At 37.9% G+C, this 14578-nt stretch overlaps 1 protein-coding gene across 1 annotated transcript in view; it reads right to left on the bottom strand.

Moving 5' to 3' along the window:
- Positions 1-14578, bottom strand: part of LOC107100834 (insulin receptor-like) — an 86488-nt gene that overhangs the window by 50988 nt on the left and 20922 nt on the right. Inside the window, exon 2 of the mRNA XM_015399488.1 lies at positions 9618-10166. Coding sequence (XP_015254974.1) covers positions 9618-10166 — 549 coding nt within the window. The remainder of the gene's footprint in view (positions 1-9617; positions 10167-14578) is intronic.

Here is a 14578-nt window from a genome sequence, read left to right as displayed (position 1 = left end):
ATATATATATTTTATCTTTTTTATTTTTATTATTTTATCTTGTGTAGTTGGATGTAACTGTAACTGGAGTGTGTACCAAAAGTAATTTCCCTCTGGGATTATTAAAGTATTTCTGATTCTGACTCGGGGCTGGGACAGCTCCATCTTACTTTTCTTTCATTTCTGTTTTTATCTATTAATACAAGCCTCTCTCATATTCTCTCCCCAGGGCTCAGTCATGACTTTGTCAGTGGGAAGTAGTTTGGACAAAGCCAGGAAGTAATGAGGAAGTCTTTACAGAGAGCTCAGGATGTGACCATGAAGTGCCGGTCAACGCGCTTGCCAACTAAGTTGCATAAAGAAAAAAAATATATATATATTTTATGCTGCACACACTAAGAACACAGATTTACTTTTACCCATGAAATTGCCTTTTTCAACAAACTTCTTCGTGATCATCAATTTAAAATATTTTAAATATTGATACAAGATAAAATGTTAGTAGTATTTCAGACAAAGGGATCTTTGTTTCTCATTCATCCCCTCTTTGGCTCACGAAGAGAACCAAGATGTGAGGAATAAGGTGTCCACAGTAGAGGGCTACCGTTGTGTCTGGAGAGCCATTTCACTATTTATTTTATTGCTTAGAAGAGATCTCTTTTCAGCTGTCAGTTTTAAAACAGAGGCCATCAGATTATGATATTGAAAACATAAAATGGTATCTAACAGTTTGGGCATGAGGACAGTTCCTACATCATCCTTTTTTTTCATTCACTAACCCCACGTCAATTATTAGTTTTTCATCTGACAAATGCTCCAGTTCCTGTTGAGGTCTCAGCACATGTTTCAGTTTACAATACATAAACAGAAACAAAGGCTTTTTCTGTCATGTAGCCACAATTCAATGCTTTTTATATAGATTTTGTATGTGCTTTTTACAGCTGTGTGCGGAGAAGATGCAGCAGAGATGGGCTGCTCCCCTCTGAATCATGGTAAGGACACTCATACAGTTGTCACCAGTGACAGTTCATAAAAGTTCATTTGGATTTCTTAATGATGCAAGCTTCACTAGAAAGAAAACACAAGGGCATGATTAATACCTCGCCTCCTACAGCGGTCTCTTTGTGTTCTTCCTTCCTCTTTTCTTCCATTCAGCTTTCGCTTCCTCCTTTCACCCCTCATCTCTTTTACGATGTTCATGCTGACTGAAACGGCTGTGATTGGGAGCATGTGTGCGTGGATGCTGATGTAACACAAGCAACCGCGGGAAAAAAGCTCCGACTATTGCTATCCGAGGGAATCAAAGAGGAGCTTGGCTGTGTCTATAAGCAATAAACGAGAGAACGATGAGAACAAAATGTGTTGGGCTCTTTGTTCTCGACGTGAAAGTGGCTCAGTGACAAGTTCACAAAAATAAGCTTCAGCAAATTTAATATTTCTTATCTTTGGAAGAGAATAGTTTTAAATCTACATGAAACCGAAATGTTTTTTGATTCCTGATGTTAAAAGAACTTATTTTTACTGATTAGTGTGAATGTAGGAAAATAAGTAAGCTACAAATGAACCCTAAAATGAAAGACACACGATATTCTAATAGATTAGATTCTGTTTATGACTTAAGATCTTAACTTTACAAAAGGGCTCTCACTTTGAGGCAGCAAAGAACAGCAGATAACAAGATCTTATTCCTTTTTCAATCAAAAAGATCGCAGCTCAAATGGCCGAAGAAGTGCAATTTAAGGATTCAGGTTATTAGTTCATTAAAGGTTAGGAAAACTTTCTATGGAAGTAAACCCTTATGAAATCAATAACTTCTCTAAAAAGGTCACTTAAACAAGTTTAACCTAAAGCAACAATGTGTAAGCTTTTATACAAGAATTAGGCAAGTTAGAGCTAGACTTAATTATTTTTTTCAGGTCAACATGCACCTGGCACTTATCAAAACTTCTTGCGGGTTTCCCTTCTCAAAAACGCAATATATCTTTAAAAAGATCAAAGCCATTAATTTTATCTGTAACACAAGTGTAAATAGTACTTATCTAGACTATAACCGCTGAAAAAAAGAGGGGAAAAAAATACTTTCAGTGAGTAGTGATTATGTAAACCACCATGAACTGTCTTGCTACTGAAATACAAATAAACCTGCCTTGCCTTGAAGACTTCATTCAACCATCATCGTCCATTTATCTAAAGCCAGATCATGAAAGTAACGAGTTCAGGCAGGAAACCCAGACATCCTTCGCCACTCAACTCCAGGACGTTACCACTCCAGGGTGCACGTATTTTCTCCAACAGAGATCTGGGTTTAGTTACAGCAGGAGATTCTTAGTAGAAAACCTCCAAAGGGTGGTGGCCACAAGGTATGCCAAAACCTTCTTGGTTAACCTTTCAACTATGAGGAGCAGAGGCTCTTCTCTAACATCTTTCCATTTTCTCTAAGAGCTGATCTGACACGTTTATAGAATCCCTTCTTTTCCTTCATATTTTGTAACTCATGACCATAACCAAGAGACAGGGGAACCAAGAGCTTCTTTACTACAGATGAGGCCCAAATCTTCTCCATGCAATCTGAAATAAACCTACTACCTGAACACGACCCATTTTCATCAGATCAGATCTAACTTGCTACACATTAGAGAAGTATAAAATTACACTGAAATGTAAAATGCTTCTCTACACATATTGACAAAAACACGTAATTTTATGAAACACGTAATTAGACAGCAATAAAAATGATGTAACTTCAGTACCTTTAATGATAAAACAAAGCAAAGTCTTTTAAGTCGTTTAAGCCTACTATACTAAAGGGTTATTTTAACGTCTACAGAAGCTGTAGGATTAAACGTGCAGAGGAGTGAGTGTGGACCAATCAGAAACACCTTTAAAGCCCAATTAAGAAGCAGGGCCAGGCGAGTGTTTGTTTTTGGTTGTGGGCGACGAGCAAACAGGACGCCTCGTTGAGCCCTACCATCCTAAAAACAATCCTTTTCTTTCTTTCACTCTTCAGTCGCCTCCAACTTGGCTGCTCGCCATACTGGCAAAAGGTTTGCGTATATGTGTGTGTCTTTTTTTGTGTGCGAGTGTGTACCTGGGATCTGCACTTGAAATGCCCCGCCATGTTTGTTTTGCTCTGTTTATTTTGCAAAGCCCGACCCTCGCCATCCCCTACGGGCCTCCTCATCTTATCCGCACCGAGGGGTTCAGAGGTTGATAGCATGAGAAATGAAAAACTGATGGAAACATCTCTAATGAAAGTTTCCACGAGCGAAACCCTTGGATCCCAGCTGAGACAACATGTGACGGCAGATTTAGATATGCTTTTGTTGTTTTACAAAAAGTCAACATTAAAAAAAAGGTGGTGTTTTTTTTGTTGTTTTTGCTTTCTTTCTTTCTGCATAGTAACTTTTCAAATCTCAAGTACAGGATTTCACCCTCTTGTCTTCAGAATGTGTATTTCTTAGGCTGTGTTGGACAGATTTGTTGTGTTACTGTTGCTGGGACACAATCCTGGCAAATAGACTTACACAAATAGTAGGACAAAGTTAGTAACTAGTGCTGCTGGGTCCCTTTAATGGCCATTACCTCTCATCAAACTGCATGAGGTACATTAAGAGGCAGACCTATTTTATAATGTTTGCAGCCATTTGTTCATCATCTGTCAAAGGCTAACAATTGTGCTTCCATAGAAACTCAGCATAGAGTTGTATACTTCACGCTCTGTAAAATACAGCTACATTTTCACCTTCATTTCTCTTTTCATTTTCTGCTATATACTCTTGAAAACTTTTTAATAAGTCATCTTTTAATAACATGTTATTTTACTTTCTTTAAAGGTTACAAATCCAAACATTCCTAGTTCACTCTGCTACATCCATATTTTAGGTGTTGCATAATTGTGTTTACTTGACGATGGAGATAGGCAACAGGAGTGAAGCCTGAACTAAAAAAAGAGGTACTTTAGGGACTTGTTAGGAACGGTGGGAGTGAAAACGCTCCCATTTGTTGTGTACTGGGGCTTTTGTTAGTTTGCAGAGGGTTTACATGTAGAAAAACAATGACAAAGGTAAAACCCAACCATCACTGTTTTGGTCAAACGTCCTCTGAGGTTTTCTAAATCCTCAGAGTTAGAAAACCTATGAATACTTTTCAGACTTCTTTAGACTGCACAATAATCCTGCAGAGACCCAATGAGAGCCTAGCTTCAGCTGGAAGGCTGCTGCCACTCATTGCACATACTAAAAAAATATGTTTTTATTTAGCACAGCTTATTAGGAATCTTTAAACATCAGGATAAAACTCTCTGGTTTCATATTCTTATTTCTGGTCTCTTCTGTTAGACTGATCAATGCTGGTGAGTAACCCCTCACTTTCCCCATTATCTATTTTATCAGATGGTAGCGTTGTTATTCGTTTGTGTAGCGTTTATATGATGTTTGTGTGACAGTGTCGGACATCTTGCTTGCTTGTGGGAGAAAATTCTTTAAAAATCCTATGCTGTGATTTTCATTTTGTCTCTCATTGATGAGATGTACCTATAATGAAAATTACAGACCTCTGTCATCTTTCCAAGTAGGAGAGCGTGCACTAATAGTGGCTGCCTAAATACTTTTTTGCACTGATGTAAGTTTCTTCTCAGTTATTGGTAAAGAACTTTGTTCACAATTGTCTTCACTTTGGTCTTCCACTTAATCAGCAACCAGGACAGCTTTGGTTCACAGAGAAACAGCCTCTGATCCTTTGGTTAAATCATCATTCCTCTACCACAGCGACGATATGCTGTGCTTCTTGTTTGCAAAATATACAACTGTGTAAAAAGCATATTTAGCTCATCAAAAATGTTAAGTAATTGTAAAGTAACTTTTGCATTTTTTTTTTCATAAATGACCTCATAAATACCACTGGTGGTTTCTCTCTGCTCTGTAATAATGTTGAACAGCTGTTGAGACATATGGATAATAGCATCAAATAATTAGCTTATTTCCTATTTTATTTGTAACAGTGAGGTTTTTCTAAGCACTGGTATTCCTGTGATCATCAGTTTCTGACACTGTTCTTACAGCCTCTACAAATATGACCAAATATCTTAAATCAAAATGTGTCCTTACTTTTAGTCATGACTCTGTGACCCATTATAGGTCCATGTTGGCAGAATCACATGGACCTTCCACTAAAGCCTGGTCACTACAGCAGGCTGCTGTCCAACTTAAATTCACCTCTGGTCGAAAGGATCACAGAGTACTGTCTGATGACGCATGAAGTCCTGTTTAGGTCTGCCGTGATCTGAGAGGAGTAGCGTGAGTGAATGTGTCGGCCTCAGCGAGGGTACGGGCAGTTCATTAGTTATCTCCCCTCTCACACTTCTGTCATCGGGGTTCGAAGCGAACACCCTATTTGCTGGAAAACAGCTACAGCGCATAACAAAGCACGTAGGCAAAGGCAAAGTGAACTTTAGCCTGAAAAGCTTTTGTCCTCCACGTTATGTGCGTATGTTTATGTGTGCATGGGTTGTGCAAGCAGAGTACTGGCTGCTGTATGAGTCTGAAAGCAGCAGAAATGCACGTTGTTTGCTCCCATTCAGGCTTTTTGTCTTTGTGTAATCTATTTCTGCAATCTACCACTATTTCATTTATAAATTTTCTTAAATTAAAAACTGGTAAGTTCTTTATTTTTTAAGACTTCTTCAAAGGAGAATTTTTTATCCACCCTTCATTTCTTTAAAAACTGCATTCAAAGACAGATTTCTTATCGGTATCTAAGGTGCACAAATAACCTCTTTGGGTAACTAGTTCATTACCAGAGTTTTAGGATCTCTTTATGCCTTGATAATTATTAGGAAAAGGGGCTAAGAAACATAAAAGTTCCTAAACGAATAACAATATCCTGAATTTGGTGAGGGGAATGACAAACCCACAAAACTAAACACAATGAGCACATAAATGACACAAATATAAGGTAAGGTGGGCTGTCTATTTCACATTACTGCAGATTTAAATAAATGACATTTATTGAGCATACGATAAAAGCATAACATTGAACCACAACATTATCTCTCAAGTGCTAACATTCTCAATTACAACAAAAAATAATCTGCAGATTATTATATTGATGCATTTATCTGTAAGGTTTACAGACATGCAGTTTTTTTTTTTTTTTAACACCAGCAAGTTGTTTCCAAATGAACTGGATAAAAAAAAGTTTGCAAATTATGTGGCCCAGATATTCCGATATGGATTGGTAAAGATAAAGGCTGCGCATTCTTCTACTCTCTCTTTATACTTTACCTGCTTTTATTGGATCTATTACCTTTGTGCCCCCATGTGTTTTTCTCCCTTTTCCCATAAAAAAAAAAACATTCCTACAAACTCAGAACTCCTACATTTGTGATTTTCCTCAACTAATTTCCCACGAGTTATCTCCCATTTCTGTTTTATTGTTCAAATACTCCTTACCCTAATCTTCAGCACAAATGGACAGAGATACAAATTGAGGCTTTCTGCTCCACTCTCACCACATGGTTTATATCAATGTGCATGATTAACTAAATCAAGCTCAATTACAATATAATCGGGATTTAAATGACTTACACGAAACTGGATCTAAATCTTGACTATCAGACTGAACCATTGGTTAAAGTTGCTGTAGACAGGTGGTAAACAACCTTACCTTTAACAAAAGTATTTAGCATAATTCAGACTCTGAGAGCGACACAGAGAGGGCGGTCTTTAAATGGATAAACCCATGGAATCACAGGAGTAGGAAAATGAGGAAGTCCTGTACCAGGCAGCATGAATGAGTTTAAAGAAACCAGTTTAGGTCTAGAGCAATAGGTTCTGTCGAGAAAGATTTGAATCTTTTTTTTAATATGTAATAAGATGGAAAAATGGCTGCTTTCCTTGAAAAGACGCCTTTATAATTGGATCACCACATCTGAAAGGTGACGTGAACTAAACTGTTGATACAAAGCATAAAACGCATACATAAGCTGGTATATACAGATATACAAACATGACAAAACAGTGCTAGGAGAGGAGTTATTGTAAACACACACACATGCAACCACACACACAGATGTGCATATTCACACACATTTGTATAGTGGTTTTCCTGTACATAAGTAGCACTGTAGGATCAGAGGAGCACCTGCCCTCCCCCTCCCTCCGGCTTTCACCTAAGTGGAACCTTGTAAAAACACAAAAACACCACAGTTTCCACTCGCATATAAACTTTAATGTTGCTTCTAACCTTTCTACACCAGGCACCCACATCTGAGAACATGTTAGTTTGTGACTGATTGTGCAGGGGTGCATAAAGCCAGAGGATGGAGCTGCATCAAAAAAAAAAAATCTAACTTGAAGAGAAACTGGAAATGTATTAGAGGTAGCAGATATTTGCAGTGTGAAATGTCTTATTTTTCGATGTAAAACAAATATGCGTGTTGTTTTTTATGTAGGGCTTCAGCTCTCTCTTCTATAGGCCCATATCCGTACATACAGCAGAAATAACACTAACTCACACACTCCTCTCGCTGCAGTGCAGCCAGCACTGCGTCACATTCTAGAAACGGCTTGAGCTCTGGCACTCGGCTCTTGACCTAACAGCGTAACTATGGCATTACGCAGAGCGTGGCGTCATAACTGCTCCACTGGGCCTATCCGAAGCAAAAGGAGACGGCAAAACACTCGTAAATATGGCCTCTGACGCACAGCGTGCAGCCGCCCCTGTTTATCAGTCAACATTCTTCCTCACTCCAGCTCTGAATAAGTCCAAATATAAAAACAGTATTATCACTATATAGTTAGATTGAGTCCTGGTAAAAAGGGAGGAGTCTTGAGCTGAATAGCAAAGCCTTTTAAGTAATAAATATTCATCCCTTAAGAAACATCTTTAATGAATGAATGCAGAGAAAAATGGCGCTGCAGAACGGTACGTTTCACAGGAACAAATCAGAGGCTCATTTATGGATTTTGTTGCACCTATAGAACTTTCAACTGGAAAATGGTATGTTATTATTTACTGAAAATATTTTTGATATCATAGGGATGCATCCATGCAGGGCACTGCAAAAGTATTCACACCTAAATGTAAACCTCTTGCAGCTTGAAAATGGTTTTCTTCCACTTAAGGCTCCAATACATTTCTTTCATTTTCCAATCTCCTGTAATGAGCTTCCATGTCAAGCTGAGGAAAAGTGTCCCCACAGCATGATTCCACCACTACCATATGTCAACAGGACGAGGTATGTAGTGCCATAAGCTCAATACTGGTGTCAACCGACAGTACTAAAATACTGTTTTCTATGTTAGCTGGGCCTCTTTCTTTTCCCACTGCAGAAGAGCTGTGTTTATACCTGATTACAAACAATATAAGTCTCATTACAATTTAGGTGAGTTATAGCTTAAAGTTGAATATAAATGCATGTTAAAGCAATGTTGGTTTTTTTCAACTGTTGTTTTCCTTCTTCGCAGTAAGTTTGTTGGTCTAATATGAGAACAATATCATCAAAATGTTTTCTCATTATTGAATGATTTGTATCAAAATATGGAACAGTCATAGGGTGTGAATACTTTTACGAGGAACCGTAGATTTGTCCTTTTATGCATTTGTTCACAAAGAAGTAACAGAAAAAAAAGGATCTGTTTCCTGTGCAAAATTCCCAACATCAAATGCTGACAAATCGAGGAGCCAACAGGGAATGCAGAATGTAAACATGGAAATATGAATATGTTTCCATTTGAACAGTTTTCTCTCTGAGTAAAAAGATTTTTAAAAAAGTTAAACAAGCTGTAATTACCTTAAAAAACTAATGTATATAATATATATATATTTTCACCTGACAGTATGAGGAATAAAGGCTAATAATAATAATTTAACTTTACCAATCTCACATTGGAGAAATGTGTTGCTGCATTTAACCCAGCCCCTTGGGGAGCAGTGGGCTGCCATTGTGTGGCGCCGGGAGCAGTGCGGGGTCTTGCTCAGGGACCCAGAGTGGAGGATGTGGGGATTGAACTGGGTACTTGCAACCTTTTCAGAGCACAAGGGCACTGCTCTAATCGCTAGGCCAACACTTCCCCCGTAAGAGAGGGGGGAGAGAGATGCTGCAAATGATCACAGGTCGGATTCAAACCCGGGTCGGCGGTGTGGAGGACTAATGCCTAAATAGACAGTGGGAAATAAACTTGTGCAGGAGATCCACAACTAACCAATCACAGAGCTGGTTTTTACAGAGAAGAACAAATAAAAGCCATCCCCATAACTGTTCTCTCATTCAAACCTTCCACTTGCTATAACACCCCAATTCAACAGTTCATTTGACTCCTTCCACCTGCCGTCCCTTAACTAAAGCCACACATATCCTGCCAGTGGATGCTAATGCAAGGCCCGACCGTAACTCTTGGCTTCCACATTTACAAATGTGATTAAACATATCACTGAGGATGAAACATCAGTCGATTTCTGATCAGGTATTCTTTTCCTTAGTATGATGCTCTGAATCACATGGTACCAGCAGTGGAAACGTTTCTGCCCATTTTCCATGTTGTTCTTTTTTCCTAAGCAGCCAGCTATCAGACTGGTTCATGACTAATAAGATGCAGTAAAGGAGCATTGAAGGTGGGAAAGGGAGATCTAGCACTTACTTTTCTGACAATGGCTCTGCGACCAGCATCTTCCCCTGAAGTTGCCATTGATGGTGGTCTGAGTGCATTTGGGCTGGCCCTGCGCTATGCCAGGACACACGTCTCCGCACTCTCGCTCGTTCTTATTGGCCACGATGAAGTTGTCCTCCACAGAGTCCAGGATCATGGACCAGTCCAGAGTGGCCAGGTAGCACAGGTCCGGATTCTTCTCTATTCTCACGGCGCCTCGTGTAATATTCATGAGGCTGTGCAAGCCCACCTCCTTCAGCTGCAGCATCTCATAAATCACCAGGGCATAGTTGAAGAAGAGGTTGTTGCCGCGGATCACTGTCAGGTTTGGAAAGAGGTTGCTGAGGGTCTCCAGGCCGTAGACCCTAAATAACAGTACGTAGTCGGTGACCACACGCAGCTTTGGGAAGCTGAGGCCCTTGAAGTCCTCTGCCTTGGCCCCGAACATGAGAAGGATCTTCAGGTGGCCCTCGATGATGGTGCAGTTCTCCAGTGAGCGGAGGTTGTTCACGTTGTTCCGGATGTTCTTGCTCGGACAAACTAGAAGGAGAGGAAAAATGAAAGCCGTCAGTATAGTCATCATTTTCTGAACATGCTTAATGGCTTTTCATTGGCACACAACAAATGATTAATGAATAAAAAAATGATCCAAAGCATTTCAAGAAAATAATTTACCAGTCATTTTAATCATAGCCATTCAATGGTTCAACAAAAAATAATATTAAAACTCAGGGATTCCCAAGATTAAATTTCTCAGTTCTATGTAGGCATAATTACAGGACCAAACAATCAGTATGCTGCAAAAAAGAAATCTGAAAAATTGGATGAGTGGACGGACAGTTTTATTCAAAGGATGCAGACAGTTAGACAGATAAATGAAGCCAAAGAAGACACAGTGACTTTTAGTTCTCAGTCACTTTAATTTGTCTAGCCTGTGCTTCTAACTTGGACAACGACAAGTTTTTAGTTCGTCCAAAGACCTGCTTTCCATTTAGGAAAATTATAGACAGATTTCCAGCTGAGAAGTATGCTAAACAATAACAGCCTCGATTTAAAGCTGCAGCAACTAAATATATGCATTAGTTTTCTGCTGGTTTCATCTAAGCCAACTGATTTGCTTTCATCATCTTTGTCTCACCCAAGCAAACCGATACGGTCTCTTCTTTCCCCAGAGAGGAAGTGGCTTTACCTCTTAAACACTGGAACACACGTAGAGCTCATGCATTTGGACTGGGAAATGCATGAACACACGTTCACACAGTTTGCATTTGAGTGGAATTAACTGGCAGACAGTTACCAAAGCTGTTTTTTTTGCTCATTGCTGCAACATTTTAGAGCAACGAGGGAAGAGATTGTTGTTTAGGGAAAATGTAAGGATGCAAAACTGATTTTCTTCTGCAAACCTAATGTAAAAAAAAAAAAAAAAAAAAGTTTGGATGAGACAGAATACACTAAACAAAAAATAAAAACATTTTGTGTCAAAAATTGTTCTCTGCTGTTTATCTTTCGCATCTATTTAAGCAAACTATAAAACAGGTATAGAGTGTTTCTCTGTATTGTCCTGATGAAATAAACAAAATCGACAAAATAACCAAACCAGAAATGTTTTAAATTATTTCTATACTATAGAAATGTAACAATTTCTGTTACATGCATTTGTGAAAATTGTAATTTAACACAACTACAGCTAAATAATGATGCATATCAAACAACAAAGTCAGCTTCTGACTGAAGTTGATGCATTTTAAGACAGTGATAAAATGTTAGGAACCCTCCCTGCAAATAACACCAACACCTTCTTCAGTAAAATACAAAGAAATCCATAAATGTCCAGTTTAGAAAGTGTTTTTACTGCCTCTGATCATTCCGAGGTTGAAGCTAGTTTTTCTCTTCCTCATTCTGTAGATGATTAGCCAGACATACACACTAATCCAGGTACAAAACTCTAACCAGAGAGGGGTCAGTGCAAGGCTTTAACCACTTCCTGTAATGGAAAGAAGCCAATAATGCCAGCAATTTTTATTACAGCTGGATGTTAGCAACAGTGGTCAGTCAATGCTCTGCTTAGACTAGAAAAAAACTTTGTTTTTTATAACTTTTTCTGTTATTTACACTTCTTTAGAAACAAGGCTTACAGGTATTTTTATCTCCCTGAGCTTTAAATTCATGGTCACCATGATCTACATCAGGTGTAGGAAATAAAGAGATTAGAGGTAACATATGACTGGCCCGATACATTAGCGGAAAGCAAAGTTTATATGCAAAGTAGCTGAAATACCAGAGCCTAGCCTAGATAAACACAGTATGACTGGGTGATATTATGAAGCTATAAATTTAATGGCTTTAGAGGTGAAACAAGCTTGAGGAACTGTCAAATATCTCTGGTGTAAATGTTGTTAAATATCCAATTCTGAAGATGCACAATACATAAAAACTGGACAGTTTCCCAAACTGTGGCTCCGAGGACTTCAAAACTAGAGGGGTAAATTGGTCAAAATCAGAATTTTTTATGATCTAAGCTCCATGACGCGTATATATGGAATATATACGGAATTCTGGACCATTAAGGCCAAAATATTGTTTGGAATATCTGCTGTAGAAATTATTGTAAAATAATTCAGCCCTGAATCTGAATGTTCCACAAATTACGACACAAAACGACTTTTTGTGAAAATAAAAGGATCACTACCTCTGGCTCTTGGTGGACTGAAAATCTTTCTTTGTACTATTTATAAAACCCAAGTTCTGAATCACAGATGTAGATGATTAAAAACTGATTTTTATAACCGATACATAAAGTTTTAACGACCAAAAAAGCTGTGATTTATGTTTTTGCTTTTCTGGACTGAAGTATGTTTCTGAAAAAGTTCTCACAAAACACGACGTTATACATAAATTTGAAAAGTTTACAGGATGTTTTAGAAATTTTGGATTTTCTGAAATTTCAAAAATGGAATAAAATCTGGAAACTTAAATAACTTAACTAGGAGTGAAACAATCAATCAGATAAATTGTGATCAATCGATTATTGAAATTATCCTCAACTAAATAATTGATGAATCATCAACTGGAGTATAGAGACTGTGAGCCATGCCTTTATCTAAAAGAGCGATCCACCCAGAGCCATAACTATAGCAAAACTGTAAATATATTATATTATATTATATTATATATATGAATATTTTTGAGTTTAAGACTTTTCCATCTGTCAATGTGCTTTATCCAGAACTCCTCAAGTGGAAAACTTTTAGTTTCACCTGGTTTAACTCTAAAAAATCTTAAGGATCCTCCATCGTTAGTTGCAGCCCTATTCTCGATTCAAATTTTTCCATACTTAAGTGCTTGAAAATCATAAAAGGAAAATGAAGACGGTTTTATGACTGTGCATAAAGAAAGCAAGTCAATTTGTATCTGGAAAAAAGATCTAATTTGTGCATCAGGATGAAATAAATGTTAAGGTTGATGAGGCTGCTTTTGATAATAAATAACTTTCATAATGGGATTAAAAATTGATCATGGTTTAATCTAAGTTTAGCAGAAAAATGTACAGAGGAAAAGCGCTGGGCTCACTGTCTAGAAGTCGCTACAGGCGTCAAAATTAGAGATAAGCCATAAAAACAGTTCTGCTGGGGTTTTTTTTGCCTGTGATCAATAAACTATGCTGATGATATTATGGGGTCCAGCCCTACTATATAAATGCACCTCGATCTTTAATACCACGACTACACACATGTTCTATTTGATCAAACCTGGAATATGATCTGTTATTATAATCTATATAGGCTGCCCTGCATCTTCTCATTCTTTTCTCCTAAGCTTATGACTAAGCAATGAAGATACTTTCATCCTAAAATAAAGGGATATTTGCTTAAACTTATCTCAATTCCAGAGAGAGATGAAATAAAACATCACAATTTACATTTTACAGTAGTATAGAATGGCTAGGAAATGAAATGATGATTAATAGAGAAACATGCCTACTGTGCTTCATAAACAAGTCATTTTGTGGATGATAAAGATTATTCCTAGTAATGAAAACATACTTTTTTTAGACTTTAGACAGATTTTATTTGTCATTTTGTTTACACAAGTGTAAAACAAAAAGATATTATGTTTGGAAACAGCTCACTTGACAATTTCATCTTTTAAAAGTACAGCCATACTAAAAATTATTATAAATTTACAGTTCTTTTTTTTATACATAAATAATGATAAAATATTATAAATATATGTATAATAATATCATATAATATTATTATAATAATATAATGATATATATATATATATCGTATATATATTTTTTTTTTATGAAAACATACAAACCATCTTAAGCTTCACTGTAATCCCTTTCAGTAACTATCAATTTGAAAAGGTGAGAAGGTGCACAACCGGGTTAGATTCAATGATTTTATTCAAACCTGATCAACTCTGATCAACTTCCCACGCAGCCAATAGGGCAAAAGCCTGTTTACTCATTTCTGCTGATAAGCGTCTCATTAAGATAATATTTGGCAAAGCAAGCGTGGCTCACACTAACGGACTTGCACGGACCACGCCCTCCTTCATGGGATACAAACTCTATCAGAAACCAAAACACAGAAACACACTTCCACTGCGTGGCAATCGCCATTATTACCGGTGATAACAGCAACCTTACACCACCTTCCACCCCTCCTGTCTTATCTGTTGGACACATCAAACAAGCTGCAGGCCTCCCACTCACTATCCTCTAGCCGGCATTAACTGGATACCCATTGTGAAACACGACAAAACAAGGGGTTACGCAACAGCCAAGAGGGGCCAGGGCGCAAGAGAAGCCCCCCTCAAGACGCACCTAGCGGACACAAACATAACCTTTCAAGGATTGCTGCTTTGTGCAGGGCGGGTCGGCGTATGTCAGGTCTCCAGTTGGAGGGCACGTTGACACAAAGCTATGTAGTGAGCCATGAGGG

The sequence above is a fragment of the Cyprinodon variegatus genome, unplaced genomic scaffold (assembly GCF_000732505.1).
Source record: "Cyprinodon variegatus isolate N-32 unplaced genomic scaffold, C_variegatus-1.0 Scaffold30, whole genome shotgun sequence".
In the NCBI taxonomy this organism is placed as follows: domain Eukaryota; kingdom Metazoa; phylum Chordata; class Actinopteri; order Cyprinodontiformes; family Cyprinodontidae; genus Cyprinodon; species Cyprinodon variegatus.
Note: the sequence above shows the minus strand (reverse complement) of the source record. Positions and strands in the feature narration are given on the sequence as shown.